Source organism: Helicoverpa zea, chromosome 24 (assembly GCF_022581195.2).
Source record: "Helicoverpa zea isolate HzStark_Cry1AcR chromosome 24, ilHelZeax1.1, whole genome shotgun sequence".
In the NCBI taxonomy this organism is placed as follows: domain Eukaryota; kingdom Metazoa; phylum Arthropoda; class Insecta; order Lepidoptera; family Noctuidae; genus Helicoverpa; species Helicoverpa zea.
Window position 1 is genome coordinate 1,379,569 of NC_061475.1, and position 19,940 is coordinate 1,399,508.

Sequence of the window (19,940 nt, forward strand, 5' to 3'; positions counted from 1 at the left end):
TAAACTATCTAGCTTACAATAAGACGATAAATCCTTAGTTATTCCTAAATATTTAGTAGAGGGCACTATTGTAGAAAACGTGTTATTTGTGAGTGTTACAGGAAATGGGATACAATTATATAAGTTAAAATCTTTGGCTGTTACAAGGGGAACCCTCAAAACAAAAACAATTTTATCATCTTTAAAGTAACAAGCAATTTCAGATACATTAATTAATAGGTAAATATTTTCTAAAGATAGACTAACAGGAAATTGATTATAGTCAGCCAGAAATCTATAATTTTCAGCCAATTCGGAAAATAATTGCTTAGGGGTGATAAGAGAAGGAAATAAAATATTTGATTTACTAAACATAATGCCATTAATAATATCTTCTAACTTAAAGGACAGTGCTAATAAACTTCCCTCTAACATGTTTACAATTTCATTTAATTTAGCTCGTAACAACAAGTTACCTGATAACGAAGTTACATTCAACAAATGACGCGACAATAATTCAACAGCACTATTTAAACGTTGTTCATTATAGTAATATTTTTTGTAATTTCTTTAATGGAAGACAGAGTTGAAGTGGTAATTAGAATATTTTCTTTTATCAATCTAGACAATTGGGTTTGATCCTTTTCGACAGTTTGAATAGCATTGCTGTATCTTATGGCGTCTTCTTCATCCATTACACCAAAAAGGTGTTTGAACACTGTACCGATACCACCAAACCAGGCTGATCTTTTAGATCGATTATCAATCAAATAAGAAATTGATTCAAAATCGCGTAATATGTCTTGGTACCGAGTAGATAAAGGTTTTATTTTATTTTATTTTTCTTTATTGGCCAACCAACAATTATTTACACTAAAAATAACATAAATGACTTTCAACCACAACATAAGTTAAGTGCAACAATTTCTTATAGGCTAGCACTGCATGCTCCATAAACATAGAAGCTGTGAAACAAGTAGGTACAATTTATAATTTGCTTAAATGTTAAATTAAATTAAGTTAAATTAAAAACAAAAAGAGACACAATAAAATACAAAAATAACTATAAATAAAAGAAAAGACATAAAAAATAACAATTAAACGCTACTGGTAATCGTTCTACGGAACTTGGCATATGAGTCAAAATGGACATCAATGAGGTCGCTAAAGCCATTAAGCAATTTACAAATACGAGGCACGACAGAATTAGCACCAAGCACAGTTCTGCGGAGAGGAGGGTGTAAAGGAGTAATGGGACCACGCGGTAGTCTAGAAGGTGCCCGAAACTGAAATTTGGATAGTAAAAGGGGACAATCTATTTTACACCGGAGTAATTTATATAAGAAAATGGAGTCACTAATCCTTCTTCGTTTCTCCAATGATACCATCCTAAAGCAAGATAATCGGTCCTTATATGATCGTATTCGTTTCGCCTTTCCACTGGCATAGGCTAAATGCCAGAGGAATCGTTTTTGGATTCGCTCCAGTCGAAGAATGTGCGTGGAGTAATGAGGTCTCCAAACTGTGCTACAGTATTCCAATATACTACGAACCATACTGTTATATAATAATATTTTTGTTCTGCTTTGCTTAAAACCAGCAACATTCCTTAAAATAAATCCCAGCATTCTGGATGCTTTTTTTATAACGTTTTCAACGTGAGGTACAAACGTCAAGGAGTTGTCAAAAACCACTCCCAAGTCCCTTATTTGATCCACCTCTTGGATTACGTTATTACCGATATGATAGACACTAGCCGCAAATTTCTTTTTTCGAGTGAATTTGACGTGGTAACATTTTTTTACGTTTAACATCATATCATTATCGGTGCACCATTGAACCAACGAGTCTACGTCCTTCTGAAGTAATGTTATATCGTTTTCAGATTCAATTATCCTACAGAATTTGAGATCGTCTGCGTACATATAACATTCGGAGAATCGAAGGCAGTGCGGGATATCATTAACGAAGACATTAAATACAATTGGTCCAATATGTGAGCCCTGAGGAACCCCTGACGACGTCTTGTAGGTTCCAGATTGGAAACCAATTACAACAACAAAGAAAACACGATTTTCGAGATAAGACTTTAGCCAATCATAGAGTGTACCGGTAATTCCGTACGCAGATAACTTCGACAGAAGTATATGGTGGGGTACGCGGTCAAAGGCTTTGCTAAAGTCTGTGTAAATGACGTCCATCTGCTTGCCGCAGTCTATGGCATCCGATAGCATCTCAGTAAAAGTCGCTAGATTGGTGCAAGTTGATCTAGAGCTCACGAAGCCATGTTGAGAAAAGCTCAAATACAGTTTAAAGTGTGCTTGTATATATGGACAGACTAAGGATTCGAAAACCTTGGCAAAAGTAGACAAGATAGAGATAGGTCTATAATTTCTGACGTCGTCCCTTTCATCACTCTTATGTATTGGAATAACCTTTGCTGATTTCCATAAGTCCGGGAATATACCTGTGCTCAGAGATCTGTTAAAAATCTTTGTTAGTGGGTATACCAAAACCGAGGCACACTTGTAAATAATTATAGGTGGAATACCATCAGGGCCAGCACCTTTCCGAAGATCCAATAACTTAAGCTTATTAAGCAAACTTTCGCGATCGATTACCGGTGCCGTTAGTGGGAGACTATTATTTTTCATATTATTAAGAAAATCGGACCTTGGTTCATTATACTTATCTTTCGCATCACTAAATGCGGAAGAAAAGTTTGATGCAAACAATTCACATATTTGCGGACCATTTGATGTTATTACAGTACCATTAGTCATTGTAGCAGGAAAAGAGCTAGAGCCACCTTTTTTATCTTTAATGTAAGTCCAGAAGCGGTTCGGATTTTTAGTGATTTCATTTTCTATGTCTCTCATATAACTATTATAACAGTCGGTAGCCAATTTGGAACATCGTTTGCCCAATAACCTGAGTTCGATCTCATCCCTTGGGTTCTTATAAATTTTATAGCGAGTTCTTACCTTTTCTTTCTCTTTTAATGTTCTTATTAAGTTTTTATTAAACCAGGCAGGATATTTTTTATATTTATAAGTAGACTTAGAAGGCTCGTGTATATGTATAATATTAAGAAGTCTGTCATAAAACATACGAAGCATTTCATTAACATCACCCGTATCCCTGAAAACTTCATCCCAGTCTATATCCTTTAAATTCTCACAAATTTTTTGGTAATCGAGTTTGTAATAATTCGTTTTTTTAGTCTGGGGATTGTATGGAAGTCCTATCTCTTTACTCGATTTGAGCAGGATTTCGATTGGGGGGTGGTGGATATCAATAGTACTTAGGGAGTTTGGGGCCGAGGCAACGCTACCTGAAGGTAAGTTAGTTAAGACTAAATCCAAAATTCGTCCAGACACATTCACAACACGATTAAGTTGTATCAATTTGTGCATGTGAGTAAAGTCTATTAGTGCATTGCTAATGCCAGGAGGAGTATAATTATTCACTGAGTCATAAACCAAGTTCCAATCTATGTTACCTAAGTTAAAATCACCGATTATACAGACATGCAAGTCTATCTGTTCAAGTATCACATTACAACAGTCCAAAAAATTTTCCAAGTTACTACGTAACACTGGAGGCGGCAAGTAAACTGCGCACAGAGCTATTCGACGAATAGATTTCATAGACGGTACCTCAATAGTAACCCAAAGATCCTCACATTGGCTTTCCCAGTGAACCATGCGTTTTGAGTTAATTTTCTTTAATATGGCGATTAATACACCTCCCCCGTCCTTCTTCCTACCATCTCTATCCCTTCTGTATACTGTATATCTATCGTCGAAAAGCTCTGAGCTCAGAACACCACTATTCAGCCAAGTTTCAGTCAATACAACAATATCATAGCTCTCCAACGATAACTGACGACAAAAGCTATGAGTTTTCGTGCGTAAACCTCTCGTGTTCTGATAGTAAATATTAATATTATCAGTAGAAGCCGAGAATTGTAACATTTTTTAATGCCAATACTGCGATAAAAAAAAATGATAGAAAGTACTAAGTAAGCTTTTTTAAAGTGTCCATATTTCTCACCAAGATGTGCTCTGATTCTTGTGTTTTACGCATGAAAATTCTACCATTTCTAATCCACACAAAGCTATAACCAATTTCTCTGGCTTTTATTCTCGCAGCAGCATGCAAAGCTCTGTATGTTGGCGAAAGATGTTCAGTCACAAATATGGCGGATTTTTGTCCTGGGTAGCCTAGGTGCATGCTGTTTAGTTTATTGTCTTTATTATTTTTATTAAAATTAATAATAGATGCCAGGAATTGATCACGAATTCTAGGGGAAGCCAGCTGTACTACTATGGAACGTGGTCTACTATTGTTTGGATTGATTTTCGCAACCCTGGTACAGTGCAATATATCTCTGCTTTCCATGACACATCCCGACACTTTAGCAATTTCTGACACAATGTTAAACAGGTTTTCGTGCTTCTTTTCAGGTAAGCATTGAATTTCGATGTTGTTAGCTCGAGTTTGCTGCTCTAGCTGGTCTACGCGCATGTTTAACGTTTTAATATTATTTCTCATTTCCAAATTCTCCTTCTGCAGTTCAATAATGGTATCCTTAGATGAAACATGTTCCTTTAGGAGGTCCTCATACTGACTGTTAATAAATTTCAAAGAGTCGTCCATGGCTGAAATTTTTTCATTGATAGGCTGTAACTTACTATTCAGTAGCGCAATCATGGTGTCATTAAATTTAGCCAACATTATAGATAATTTAGTTTCCATCACTTCCTCAATAATTTCACGAACATCATGTCTAGATAATAATTTTTCAGTAGTTTCCTGAGGCGGAGATCCAAGTGCTTGCCTTTTGTTGCCTCTAGTGGTTGACACATTTCGCAGAGGAGCTTTTTCATGTTTGTTTGTGGGAGACGTGTCATCAGCCATTTCAAATTAAAGTTAGCGAAGCAAAAAAAAAAAAAAAAAAAAAATCGCTTATTATGGCAGAAATCCAAGCAATCGTTTCAAAACACAAACAAAAAGCAAGCAAAAAAAACTAAAAGGACGTTCAAAAATAATTGTGGTTCATCGGATTTGAACTTGTGATCTTCGGCGTGCAGTGTCGATTCGAACTCCACTAGACCACCAGAACATATGCAGTGGTCGCGAAATAAACAATCGGTCTTTCGTACCTGTGTGCCAGTGAGCGGGGCAATAGTAGATTTGTTACCATATATGGTGACGCACCGAGCCGTTTCGTGTCTTCTGACTCACCACCAGCCGACGAATAGGAGCAGCTCACGAACACAAGTCACCGCGTGACTCACCAATGTTTAGAGTTTTGTTGCTTCTCATAAATTTTGATTTTGTGATTTCTTCGTGTTTGATGAAGAAATCATAGATATTATTTCTTCAAAGCTTATATTCACATATGAATTACTATATTAGTGCAATAATACTGTTTTGAAAGCGGTTATATTAACAGATATATTTAATTTTTTACGGAGCGACTTGCAACACGTCTAACTGCTAGCGCTTGCCCATAACAGCCCAGGTTGGAGCAAGTTCAGACATTCGATATCAGTAAACAACTTACTTTGTTTACATAAGCGCTTGGAGGAGTCTATCACACCGTACAGATTGTTAATATGTGGTCGTATAAAAGAAATATCAGAAGGTATAATAACGCTAAGATAACCATCTATTATTTTTAGAGAACCAACAGGGTCGAAGTATATACCGGGGCTATTCACAGTGGGTTGGATGAAGGGTTCTTGTGCCAGGGATAGTGAACTGTAATAAAACATTAAGTACATTATAATAATATTCTAAATAAGACTTGAAGGTTTTAACACTAAGACATTAAGTTACGGTTCACAACGACGGGCAAGTTTAACTTCGTCATAATGATGAGTCACGTGACGTCTGTTTATGAGCAACGTTAGGTTATTTTTACCGTTTATTTTTACAACTTTGTAAGGACCTTTCCATATGGGAGATAAGGCCTTACGCAGCCTGAGATGGTTCTTTAAATAAACAAAATCGCCAACATGATACTTTACAGGACGAGTGCGGGTATCGTAATAAGCTTTGGAAGACTCTTTGGACTTTGTTATGTTTTCAATTGCCTTATCTCTTGCATATTTAAGACGATGTTGTAACATTCTAACATAGTCTGGATAAGTGACGTGTGGGACTGGTTCATATATGGAATTAGGTATGTATGGTTTGTGGCCAAAGATCAATTCATATGGTGAAAAATTAGTTGTTGTATGAATTGCTGTATTATATGCCAACATAGCAGTGTATACATATCTAGCCCAATTATTTTGATTTTCGGAAACATAAGATTTTAAATATTCTTTAAGAGTAGAGTGGCTGCGCTCTAAAGCACCTTGAGTCTGAGGGTGGTATGCGGAAGAAAACAATTGCTTTATTTTTAAGAAGGAACAGGTCATTTTGAATAGTTGCGCTGTGAAATTGGTACCCTGATCTGTTAGTATAGTCTTAGGAATGCCAAACAAGGATATGAAATGAACTAGGCATTCGCTGGTCTCTTCAGCAGTGGCATTTTTAATAGGATAAGCTACAGAATACTTTGTTAAATCGTCTTGAAGAGTGAGTATGTATTTAAGGTTTCCTGGACTTGAATCTGGAAGCGGGCCAACAATATCAAGGGATAATCTTTCAAAAGGCGCTGTGGACGTAGTTGTAATCTGCATGGGTGCCCTGTTTGTTTTTCGTAAGGCTTTATTTTGTTGACATAAAACACAAGTCTTGACGTAATTTTCTATGTCTCTGCGCATTTCTTTCCAGTAATACTGTTCTCTAATTTTATTGTACATCCGGGTGGATCCAAGATGTCCTGCGACAGGGATATCGTGGTTTTCTCTAAGAATTTTATTTATTTCACTAGGGCTCGGATAATATATCTTATTACAATAAATATGGACTTGTATTCCAGTATTATTAAACAGATACGTTAGCATATTATAGATTTTGACATAAACGTGCCTATCAAAAGGATTTTTAAAATCGGTTATACTTATTTGAGTTATAGAATCATTATTGGATACTAAGTGATTCCTAAGGTTTTGTAAGGACTCGAATATTTCGCCGTAAGTGCAGGTGTCAAAATGGTGCACTTTGGTGAACAAGAAATAATAAATTTTATTATTATCTGAAAATGATTTATATGAATATAGAGTTCTTTCAGAGTTAAAAATCGTTTCAGAGTTTTCTACGTTTGACAAGACATCTTGAACATAGGGTATGGAGTCGTCTAGATCTAATGATGTGGGAATTATTAGAATTTTATTTTTGCTTTTTAATAAACTATCGTTGTGTTCAACTATTATAGTGTTATACTGTGCGGTTAGAGAAGTTTTTAAGAATTTTGAATATGTTTCATCAAGATAAGGTATTGCATTTCTGTGATTACTAGTAGAGGGTTGAAGAGGGGAAGGCGTACAGTCCAGTGAACTAGGGTCCGTTAATTCACCTTTAGGGTCATTTTGATTTATAGGGTTCACAGGATAACGAGAGAGGGCGTCAGCTGCGGAATTTAGTTTGCCTTTTCGATAGATAATTTCATACTCGAATTCTTCAAGTTGAAGACGCCAACGTTGTAATTTACTACTAGGATCAGTATGATTAAACAGCCATTTTAATGGCCGATGGTCGGTTATTATATAAAATTTTCGGCCAAATAGGTAAGGTCTGAAAGTTTTACAACCCCAAACTATAGCAAAAAGTTCTTTCTCAGTAGTGCTATAGTTTGTCTCGTTTTTATTCAAGGTTCTGGATGCATAAGCTATAGGATGGTCCTTACCTACTGGGCCTTGAGAGAGTATTGCTGATATGGCATAATTGGATGCATCACAAGTAAGTGTAAAAGGTTTTGTAAAGTCTGGGTATATGAGGACAGGAGCAGTGACTAGTTTATTTTTAAGGGTCTCAAAGGCCAATTGCTGTTCGTTGGACCAAATAAAAGAATTATCTTTTTTGAGAAGAAGTGTAAGGGGTTTTGATAATTTTGAAAACTCGGGAATAAAACGTCTGTAGTAGGATATTAGACCTAAAAAGGATTTTATGTCTTTTGGACATTTTGGAATTGGAAAGTCTTGAACAGATTTAACTTTATTAGGATCTGGTTTTACACCGTTTTCGGTAATAATATGTCCAAGGTAGCCTACTTCTTTCCGTAAGAATTCGCATTTATCAGCTTGTAATTTTAGATTAAAGTCACGGAGTTTTTGGAAAACAGCGGTCAAATTATTTATATGTTGCATTAAATCATAAGAATATATTACTATATCGTCTAAATAAACGAAACACCTTTCACCTTGAAGGCCCGTCAAGACATTGTTCATTAAGCGTTGGAAAGTTGATGGTGCATTTTTCAGACCAAACGGCATTCTTGTAAATTCAAAGTGTCCTTGGGGAACATTAAATGCGGTTTTACAGGCGTCTTGGGGAGCCATTTTGATCTGATGAAATCCTGAAACGAGGTCAAGAGTTGAGAAATATTTGGAATTTCCTAATTGATCTAAAATTTCGACAATATTAGGAATGGGGTAGGTTTCTCCAATCGTATTATCATTTAATTTCCTATAATCAATGACAATACGCCATTTTTTCTGGCCCGATGCATCAATTTTTTTTGGAACTACCCATATTGGAGAAGACCAAGGTGAAACAGAAGGTTGGATTATTTTCTGATCTAACATCTTTTGAATTTGTGAGTTAACTTCTTGTTTGTGTATTTCAGGAAAACGGTAGGACTTAACATTAATTGGGTGATCTGATGAAGTTCGAATTTCATGTTGAATGGCGTCAGTTGACGTCAGCTGATCGCCTGGTAAGTGAAATATATCGGAATATCTTGAACATACTTCATAAAGGGCTTCAACTTCTTCAGAATTTAGGTGGGAGACGCGGAGGAGTTTGAGAACTTCTTGAGTTCTATTCAAGCAAGATTTATTTGAATTATTTGGTTGGAAAGGGTCGTGATCGACGGGGTGTAAGGTAAGTTGAAGATTCGACTTCAGCGTAATAGGTTCCTCAGAAGCGTTCAAAATTGTGAGGTTTATCCTATTGTTTTCTTTAACTTTAACTAAACAGTTTGCTATAAAAAGAGTATCACTGATATGTTGATCTAGGATAAGACCTTCTTTTAATTCAGGGTTCGTGACCGTACATTCTACAATCATTTCTGAACGAGCCGGAATATGATAAGTAGGGTCAGTTAAGTTTAATTTTATTTTATTATTTTCTAGGTGAAGTATTTGCTGATTATAATCAATAAAGCATTGAAAACGGGTAAATAAATCATTTCCTATAATACCGTCATAGTTAAGATGAATATTTTCAACAACATGGAAATTGAAAGAAATTGACTCTTTCCCAAATATAAGACTTAGATCAAAACTGCCTAAGGTTGGTACTGTATCTTCAGTATTATCTATGCCCTTTAATTTAATTATGTTGTTTTTTAGGGTAAGATTAGAATAAGATTGGATGGAAGATTTTCGGATGAGACAAACAGAAGACCCGGTATCGACAAGTAACGTAAGTGGTTTGTTGGAAACACATGTCTGGACAATAACATGAGGTAAGGATACTTTAGTAGGTTTGCAGGATATTTCATATATTACATTATCTTTATTAAGGACACTTGCTTGGGGCTGGTTACCCTTGTGGTCCTTGGATATAGAAGATTGGACGCTTATTTGGGGCTGGCTACCCTTGTGGTCCTTGGATATAGAAGATTGGACGCTTATTTGGGGCTGGCTACCCTTGTGGTCCTTGGATATAGGGGAGGTGTCGTTGTTATTAATGGGTCTAGCAGAAAATTGTGATTTGGGTCTCACGAGACACCTCCGTGAGCCCATTATTCGTTTAAATCATTATTATTTGAGTAGTCATGACTATAGTGTTTGATTTCATCTTCGTCATTTACGTTTGGGTGATTTTCGGGATTATATTCAGTATGATCTTTGATCATGTAATTTACATGAGCGGGTCCCGGTTTTGGGTAGTTTTGACTTGAGGCTGGCTGTGCCGTTTGTGGAACCCTAAATCTATTATTGTTATACTCACGTTTTTTACAGACTTCAAGAGTATGACCTTGAGCTTTACAGTAGCGACAGAACAACCCTTGATAATTTTGAGCCATAGGTCTATGCGATTGAGGTTTAGTGTTTACATTGTTTATAGCAGGTCTAAAGGTATAGTGTGGTTTTTGGACATAGTTAGATACTTGAGAATTTCGTTTGTATAGCGAATTTAATATTTTTTCTTCGGAAATGGCTAAGTTTATAGCTTCATTGAGGTTAGAAGGGTTTTTACCACGGACTAAGTTTGAGATGTTAGATTTAAGGCCAAGTAAGAAAGTATGAAGAGCCAGTTCTTCCATAGCTGCTGTACGACCCGCTAGTTCTGATTTTTTCTTATTAGATAAGGTCACTTCAGTTAATAATTTAGAGAGGCATGTTTCAACGCGCAATGAAAATTGATGAACTTGTTCGCTGGTTTGTTGACGACATTCCTGCAAATCGGTTAAAAGATGAGAATAATGCTTCCTTTCGCCAAATTGTGTTTTTAAAAACTCACGCAATTGATCCCACCGCTGCCACCAGATTTGTTATATAGTTAGGTGATTTGGAATAAAAGGTCCAATTTCCAAATATTAGGTATATTAGAATTTTCTGCAGTAAAACACAAATGAGTACATAAAACGTCACTGGTAAATGTCACTGCATGAGAGATACACTGGATAAGATAAAGTCACTGGATGAGAAAGTCACTGGATGAGAGAGTCACTGGATGAGAGAGTCACTGGATGAGAGAGTCACTGGATGAAAGAGTCACTGGATGAGAGAGTCACTGGATGAACGACTGGTTAGATCGGATTATTAATTAGTACTGCCCGCTGTCTCACGGGATGACAAACATCGCGCTGGGTGGTCTCTCACACATGCTTAAAGTGCATACAGTGTATAACAGCTCGCTACGCTCGCGGCTGTTTCAGTTTGCGGTGGTTTAAGTCCAATGTCGAAAACGTTAGATTAGTTTAAGTTAAAATTGAAAGTAGAAAAGGATAGCACCCCCATAACGCCCTCTTTCAGGACTTTCTGGTTAACAAGAAGCGGTGAAGAACAAAACAAACTTCCCAGCAACACAGCTGTCTATTACAATAAAATTATTATTATTTACAATAGTCACTATTTTACATTTTTTTGTACAAAACAGTACCAAAACTCAAAAAATCTCGCGCTCGCTACGCTCGCGGTTTTTTCACTTAGCAGTGGCTTTTTTTTTACTTGTTTCTGTGATTTCGTGTCCCAAGACTCCAAAATTTTGCGCTCGCTACGCTCACAACTTCTTAATTTCACAGTACTTTTTCTATAATTTCTATAGGTATTTTTGTGGCACAGAACTCAGTTATACAGTTTTATTCCACGTCTTCGCTTTTGGTTTTATAACTTGGTAACTACGACGAAATCTAAAAATGTTCCGGCTTGCTACGCTCGCGCAAAAAACAAAACTACTCACAATCTTTCTATACATAGGGGTGCTTTAGTAATGATTGCACCCGGTACATAAGCTAGAGACGGAACTGATAGTGAGCATAATATGAGTTTAGATATATTAAAAAAAAAACTTTTTAGCATTATTAGATTGGTTCGTAATTTTATTTTGTCGTTTTTTTTTTGGGGTGCTCAATAGGTAGCAGCCCCGGGTGCCACCCGATGCCACTGGTAGTTGAGAAGTGCACCAAATGCGTCAAACCCTCCCTATATTGGCTTACTGGCTACTAGAAGTTATTGATTGAAATAGGTTTGGATCGAAACTATTTTTTTTTATCGGGTCCAACTTCCTCCTAAGTTTATTTTCATTCCTAATGCCAAAGTCCTGATGCTCAGAAAAAAGGAAATAATTTCATTCAAAAGTTCATAAACGACTTGCATAATTTTTAATGAGCATGTTCATGCTCCGACTTGTACTTTTCTAGTAGCCGCTTCTAGTTCCGATTTTCTAGTAGCTGTGACCACAACCTTTTTTGAGGGCTGGATCCGCGCTTGAGGAGTAGCAGAAGTACATAAGGGGGTACAAAGGAGTAGCATTTAAGCGAGTTCTTAGGGGAGTATATAAAGAAGTGCACACCCGTCTCTTACTGTGAAAACTCGGCTTAAGAGAATAAATGGGTATATTTTTTTTCTAAAAATGTTTAAAAATCCACATTCGTTGGTTGACCACATTTTAGTGACAGTCATTTTAATTTGTCATTGTCAATGTCAATTTTTACTAAACAAATTGACAAATAGGAATTTACAAAAGCAGGTTACGAAACAAAACAAAGAAAATGCGGATATTTGGATTCCTCTCAAAGAAAGTTGGCGATTTGACTGTTAAATACTCTAATTTACCAGAGTCCTTTATTAAAAGAAGCTATGAACAGGTACAGAAATGCGCTGTTGATGTTATTTCGACGTCTATAAAAACATAACCTCGAAAGTTACGTATAATTTTTGTTTCGTATTTTAGGTGTATTGGAAGAATCCTTCAAAGTATCCGCAGTATCCAACTGCTCAGATAGCTCGTAAAAAGTTTCGTTTTACCACGAACAGGCCTTGGACAGCTCAGTTTCGGATGCAAAATGACCGTAATGTGCACAGGAAGAAAGTGTTCATCGAACCTGTGGGCGAGTGGAGCTTCTTCAAGTATGATCTTATTTTTTTTGTAAATAAAACCTCAACCTAGTTACCTGGGTAACCCAATACCCCTTGGTATGATTGATTGTCAGACTTACTGGCTTCTGACTACCTGAAGCAACTGCCAAAGATATTCAAATGACAGCTGGGACCTACAGTTTCTCATGCCTTCTGAAACACGGAAGAACACTGTATGACAGGATGGTCCATGGATCCATGGACCGTTGCTTAATCTTATGATCAATCAATCTGCATGGCTTTGACTTAGCCATAAGCTCTTTAAATTTTTAAGTGTAATTATTATTTTTCAGAGGTGACCGTGTTGAGATAATGGTGGGAAAGGACAAAGGCAAGCAAGGGATTGTGTGCCAAGTCATACAGGAACGCAACTGGGTCATCGTTGAGGGGCTTAACACACATCTCAGAGTTGTGAGTTCTTTTTAATTTTCAAGTTCAAACTTTGTAGTAAAAGTACAGTTTACGGTTTCAGGTACTCTAGGTATCAAGCTATCATAGTATCCTATTTGATTAGTATTTTACTTGTAAAGTTGGATTTATAGTGTAATCACAGGTTGGATATTTCTGGGTCTGTTCTATCCCACCCAAAACAAAAATGTGAAAGACTGCCAAGTTCGATAATATGGGAATGCTTCGCCTATAAAAGAAGTGAGATCTGAATAAGTACCAAGTTCCATACACATACCTCAGTTAAAAATAGTTACTTTTTTAATGATGTTACTTGGCAAGTTTTCATACACCTTGTTATAAACCTACTAAACGCAATGAATCAAGTATTTAATTTTCTATTAAAACTTGCCAAGTAATCATCATTAAAAAGTAACTATTTTTAACTGAGGTATGTGTATGGAACTTGGTACTTATTCAGATCTCACTTCTTTTATAGGCGAAGCATTCCCATATTATCGAACTTGGCAGTCTTTCACATTTTTGTTTTGGGTGGGATTTCATTTATTTTTGTAAGGTTGTTTATTTTATTTTTTTCTTATGATGAAGTTAGTTAAAGAAATGTCTCATTTATACTATTTTTTAGATTTTTTAATATGCACTATGTTTCTTACAAAGAAATGAACTAGATTAACTAAATGGACTAGATTTACCAACTGACTGACATGACATGTTATCATATATTATGTTCGTGGATCAAAGTTACACATTCGTTATTTTCGAAAGTAATTCACACTTGGCCGTTTTCAGATTTTTACTTTACTTTGACTAAATACAAACCTTTGTACCATTCGAAGATATATTATATAAATATAGTTCGTTTTAGTTCCTTAGGGGAATAAATTTACACCGGGTATAAAACACCTTCATTATTTTGAAACCGACTCACACTTGGCCATTTTCAGATTTTTCCCTTTAACTTGACATAAAGACCTACCTCCATGCCAAATTTCAAGTCAATACGACCATTGGAAGTGGTCTAGGTTTTTGATGAGTGAGTCAGTGAATAAGTGTATAGTAAAAATAGCGATTTTCTGACGTCAATATCTCAAGACCTACAATAGGTATATTAATGAAATTTTGTATTTTAGATAAGTGAGGGGGTCTCAACAGATACTAGAAATTTGATATGCGTAAATAAAATAGATTTTGAGTTACAGGGGGGTCGAATTTGGCCCGAAATGGTTCGTGTAATACGTAAGGCTGCCTTTTAAGTTCTGTCGTTTGGTAACCTCCCGCGATTTTTAAAAATATATATATATGCTATTTGAATCTTTTTGAATTTAGAATTCGAAAACAAAAGAATGTTTTTAAATAGGTCGAATAGTTTTATTGTATCGTCCATTCAAAGGTGACAGGTCGGTTGCAAAAATGGAAATGTGTAAGGAAAATTTGAGTGCGATAATTTTCTACAACTTTAAAAGGGGATTGTCGCGACTTCAGTACTAGAAAGAGATTAATTCTGTATTTAGTGATGTAGCACCATTCCTTAGGACCGCAGAACGCTGATATTTAGAATTTCAACCTGGGCACTCTAGCTTCAGTGACAAGCCTCGTGAAGGTCGTCCAAAAACCGCCATGATGCAAGTTTATATCGAGGCTGTGCGGCAGCTAATCCTCGCAGACGGACATGTAGCATATGGTGAAATAGAGGCATCCGTGGGCATTTCAGGGACCACAGTCAAAAATATCCTACACGAAGAACTTGGCGTAAGATAGATGATCTCTCCATGGATACCACATTTTCTTAGCGACGACCAAGAAACAGCCCTAGTAAGTTGGTGACGTCAAACTCTGCAGCGATTCGACCGAGGAGAGTCAAAGCAGGTCTATGATATAGTTAGTGATAACAAGTCCTGGATATACGCTTATGATCCGGATTCTAAGCAGCAGTCAGCTGTCTAGGTCTTCCAAGACGAGCCAAAACCGACCAAAGTCGTACGCTCGCAAAGCACTTAAAAAAAAAATGGTTGTCTCGTTTTTGGCAAAGGGTGATCGTGTCGCCACTATTGTACTAAAATATCGCGACATGGTTACCGCTGACTCGTATACCATTGTTTGTTTGCCAAAAGTCATCACCGAATTTAGAAAAAACTATCCAAGACTTCGAATGATACTGCACCATGACAATGCAAGTTCGCGCACCGCCCGCCAAACACCGATGTTTTTGAGTTCCCAAAATGTTGTAATATTGGATCATCCACCTTACAGCTGTAACTTAAGCACTAATGATTTTAATACATTAACCAAAATTAAGAAAATTCTTCGTGGACTACCTTTCAGCACACCTGAAGAAGCTGTTGACGTATACAAATCGGCCGTTTTGACTATCCCCACTTTGGAATGGAATAAATATTTAAAAACTGATTTGAATGCATGCAAAAGTGCATTAAATATCGCTAACTATTCTTAAAAAAATAATAAACGGTAATAACCTATTGGATTATCTATACTTATTTCAAACGACACAACTTAAAAGGCAGCCCTCGTATAACCCACGGCCGGTGTGTCGCTTTTTTGCTCGAACTTGGCGGACACACTGCCGTGTGTCTAGATGAACAAACTGGCAGTTACCGATCAATCACAATTCATCATTTATTCAAAATATATAATTTTGTTTTGATGATTAAAAATAAAATCTAACTACTCAGCAATACTGTAACATAATGCAGTCATATAAAAAAAAGAAATTAAAAATCACACTCCCAAATTTCAGGTGGGTAAAGACAAGAAGTTCCCCGGCATTACTATTCAGTCAGAGGCACCTCTCCTCGTCACCACTGGAGTGAAGCTGGTAGACCCGGAGACACTGAAGCCCACTGACTTCGAGTGGAGATACACTGAAGAAGGAGATAAGGTATTTATTTAATAAGTACATTAACATGTTCTTCTTATAAAGTGAGCTTCAGTTCTAATCACCTAAAGAGCACTGTTGTTGGAGTTTTCTCAAATCTGCCTGATGCACTAGTTGTTTTCCACCTGCAACCAGTGGGAAATGCTTCACATACCTGGATAAAATATAGTCAATGTTACTAGGGGGATAGTGTAGCATTCCAACAGTGGAAGAATTTTTCAAACCAGTTCAGTAGTTTCCTTAGGGCCAAAAGAAGAAGTTAGTTAATAGTCTTGAGTAAGTAAGTTTGGTTGTTAAAAAAAGTCGTGGTGGCCTAGTGGGTAAAGGACCAACCTCTCAAGTATGAGGGCGCGGGTTCGATCCCAGGTCAGACAAGTACCAATGCAACTTTTCTAAGTTTGTATGTACTTTCTAAGTATATCTTAGACACCATTGACTGTGTTTCGGATGGCACGTTAAACTGTAGGTTCCGGCTGTCATTGAACATCCTTGGCAGTCGTTACGGGTAGTCAGAAGCCAGTAAGTCTGACACCAGTCTAACCAAGGGGTATCGGGTTGCCCGGGTAACTGGGTTGAGGAGGTCAGATAGGCAGTCGCTTCTTGTAAAGCACTGGTACTCAGCTGAATCCGGATAGACTGGAAGCCGACCCCAACATGATTGGGAAAAAGGCTCGGAGGATGAAGTAAGTTTGGTTAGCTCTTGGGGTAGAAAGAAACAAAACATTTTCCGTCTTACCACAAAAACTTTTAAACGTCAGTTTATGCCTTGTCTAAAAAAATGTCAAATTATGACGTTGACATATGGTTCATTTTGCAGCCAAAATTTTATTAGACAAGTGTAAAACAGGGTTTAAAGTTTTTGTAGTAAAGCCCTGATTCTTCTTTATATTTGATGACAGTTACAAATTTTCAAAATAATAGTTAATTTAAAGAATCAATTTCACTGGTATATGAATACGCCAGCAGCAACAGATTTGTTTACAGTTGGCATTGACATTCAGTATTTTGGCAAATCAGCCCAACTGCAACTGCCAAAAGCTGGTTGAATTTAACTCTTGATGTTAGTTTCTGTACTTGTGTTGCTAACTCAATTACTAGAAGCAAATAATAAAACGGATTGATATACAAAACTTAGAGACGACAAAATCAAACGATTAGTAGTTTTGATTACGAATAACATAATACAAGTAAAATTATAAAACAGATGCTAATGAATAAATAAATATGTTTCTGTTTAGAATTTTTTGATTAAAAATTCTTTATAATATCAATCGTAAGACTTAACTTAATCAACATTAACACATAATGTAGATTATGTGACACAAAACACGCAGAAAGCTTGAATCTTACTGTTTTTCTCTTTTATTTTAATTATGTATAAACATCAACTTGTAGGTGCGTGTATCCTTGGCGAGTAGCAGAATCATCCCGATACCAAAGACAGCAGAAGAGACCATGGACTTTAAGAGTAAAGAGCTCTATGTGGAAAATGTTGACAAGGATACCACCAGCGACACTGTTGCCAAGGTAAATATACTTTATGTTCTACTAAGATGAAGATTTATATGCTTTGTAAATATGCAAAACTAGCTTCCGCCAGCGGTTTCACCAGCTTCTTGTGGGAACTGTGTTGCGTTTTCGGATAAAAACTAGCCTTAGTCTTTTCTATAACAAAGAGGAACCAAGTTTCGCGTTTTCCAACGGTCAACTATCGCAGTATTTGCGAAATAATTATTAAATACTTGAATAGAATTTTGCCAGCACCTTCACTCACATTTTCGTTTCCTTAGATTATATGAATTTTGTTTCGCAAATAGTTACAACACTTCCATATTATGTGTATTTGTATTAATTCACGATAGTTCATAAACTATTGTCGTTTTATTTTCCCAGGTAACTTTCGCGCCAAAACTAAGAACATTCGAGATGGATATTATGGAAGAGATGGGTATCAAGGAGGACAGAGTTCCCGCCAAATCATACTGGTATTAAACAAATGTAGTGTAATAGTGATCATTGTACATTTTATTATAGATAATATTGTGAAAATAACGAGTTTCATTTCTTATCCTTCAGTCAGTCAGTGCCTGTAGAATTTTTGTAAAGGCCAGGCAATATTATTTTTTCTTTGTTAATTAGCTAGTTTATTGTTATAGGCAGAGCGTTAATTTAGCAGTACTGTAGTTAAGTAAAAAATAGTTTTCTATATGATGAAAATCTGAAAAGCTTTCCATTCCCCTGTACATAAAAATGATGTGAATGCTATTTATTACAGCGACATCTATGATACTTCTGGGGAAGTTATATAGTAAAACGCCATCTATGCACAAAACTAGAAAGAGTACATAATATAATAGATGGCGTTGCTTCCGTAACTGAGTAAGTGTAGTAAGAAAATAAGTGTATTAGCTTTGTTAGTGATATTTTTATTTGTTTGTTATGTAACATAGTTAAAAAAACAATATTTAAAGTATGATATTTACGAAACTGAACCAGTATTTGAATATATCATTCGTCAACGTCCATACCACGTTGAAAGCACCGGTTCTCGTCCGATCACCGAAGTTAAGCAACATCGGGCGCGGTTAGTACTTGGATGGGTGACCGCCTGGGAATACCGCGTGACGTTGACTTTTTGCAATTTGCTATCTTGTCTATTTTGCTTTTTATGCGATTTCTTAATATTTTTGAACTGTTTTTTCCATTATTAATAAAACTACGGTGAATCGGCATCGCAGACAAAATATTTCCTTTTCGAATTCTCAGAAGAAATAAGAAATCAAATTATGGATCTTATTTCAATACTTCATAAGTAAAAAGTACTACCTACTCTGTTTCTTACTAATAACGTCACAAATCAGATTTTCCTTAAAATTATGCGTTTCTTCACTATCATGTAGATAACCTAAATTGCATCGAGGTACCTACCTAAGTAGTTTCCGATAAACTGCAAATGCAGCAAAAATGCGATTAAATGCAGATAGCAATGACTTTGAAAGGTTATCAGAAGATTTTGTTGTTTTTTGATTAAGGAGTAAGTTCGGTAAGTAATCCATCTTTTTCCAAAAAGCTTAGGTACGTACCTACTGCAAACTTAGGTACTTACTTAAATATTATTTTGCTGAGCAATCATAAAGTTACCCTTTCCGCTGTGGGTGTAGCGTGAGGGAGTGTTAGACAAACCCATCATGTTCCTTCTTGAGCCCTTTATGTACCGGAGCCGCGGTAACTCTTTCGAACAATCCTGCAGCCAAGGCAGGTACCTACCCACCTAGTAGACACTTCATTATCATCCCCCTGCCGTTATCCCAGTTTTATTTGTGGCCTTTTCTCTGTACCTGTGTACAGGCCCCTCTTCTCCACTGGGCACTATGGGCAAGTGCCCAGGGCCCCGCGATCGAATGGGGCCCCCTAGTTCCTGCCAGATTACCAAATGATAACCGATATTTAGGTACTAAAAATCTGATGATAATGACCAATTAAAAGAATGATAATGAACATTTAAAAGAATACTTAAAAAATGTTCAGAGTGAAAATGAAGCACCTAACTGTGTACAGGAAGCATATAATCTATTAAAGCAAAACAAAATTGAAGAACACACATTTGCTAACGTAGAAATTGCATTGAGAATATTTTTAAGCATGATGATAACGTCACTAAGGGTGCCATTCTAATCTGCGAAGCCTTTTTAGAAATTTTAAACAAACCTACAACAGTGCATGTGCGAGACATCGAGGCGGTCAACCCTCTCAGTCCGACTGTCACCCTTCTCTTTGTATTTTTGCTTTTATCTGATTACTTAAATTAATTCCTCAAAGTTGGAAAAAAAAAATGTCTCTTCTTCATTTCTAATTTGTTCTGCGCTTATTTTTTGAGTCCTCAATCTAGCAAAAAGTTAAAGCACCGAAGTAGCAAAAACAATTGACGCTCGCTTAAAATTTTCGGTTTC

The 19,940-nt window shown here is 36.4% G+C and overlaps 2 protein-coding genes and 1 non-coding gene across 3 annotated transcripts; 2 read left to right on the forward strand and 1 right to left on the reverse strand.

The window, feature by feature from the left end:
- Positions 1-3,999: 3,999 nt before the first annotated feature.
- LOC124642153 lies at positions 4,000-4,902 on the reverse strand. The gene has a single exon (XM_047180467.1). It carries the CDS (start codon positions 4,900-4,902, stop codon positions 4,000-4,002), a length of 903 nt encoding a protein of 300 aa, XP_047036423.1.
- A 7,349-nt stretch (positions 4,903-12,251) lies between these two features.
- Positions 12,252-18,039, forward strand: LOC124642457 (probable 39S ribosomal protein L24, mitochondrial). Its single transcript, XM_047180885.1, has 6 exons — positions 12,252-12,418; positions 12,505-12,680; positions 12,983-13,100; positions 15,853-15,993; positions 17,386-17,517; positions 17,884-18,039. The coding sequence occupies exons 1-6, from the start codon at positions 12,323-12,325 to the stop codon at positions 17,980-17,982; spliced, it is 762 nt and encodes a 253-aa protein (XP_047036841.1). The 5' UTR covers positions 12,252-12,322; the 3' UTR covers positions 17,983-18,039.
- A 465-nt stretch (positions 18,040-18,504) lies between these two features.
- Positions 18,505-18,623, forward strand: LOC124642503. The gene has a single exon (XR_006985778.1). It is a non-coding gene; the product is annotated as a 5S ribosomal RNA (ribosomal RNA).
- Positions 18,624-19,940: the final 1,317 nt, after the last annotated feature.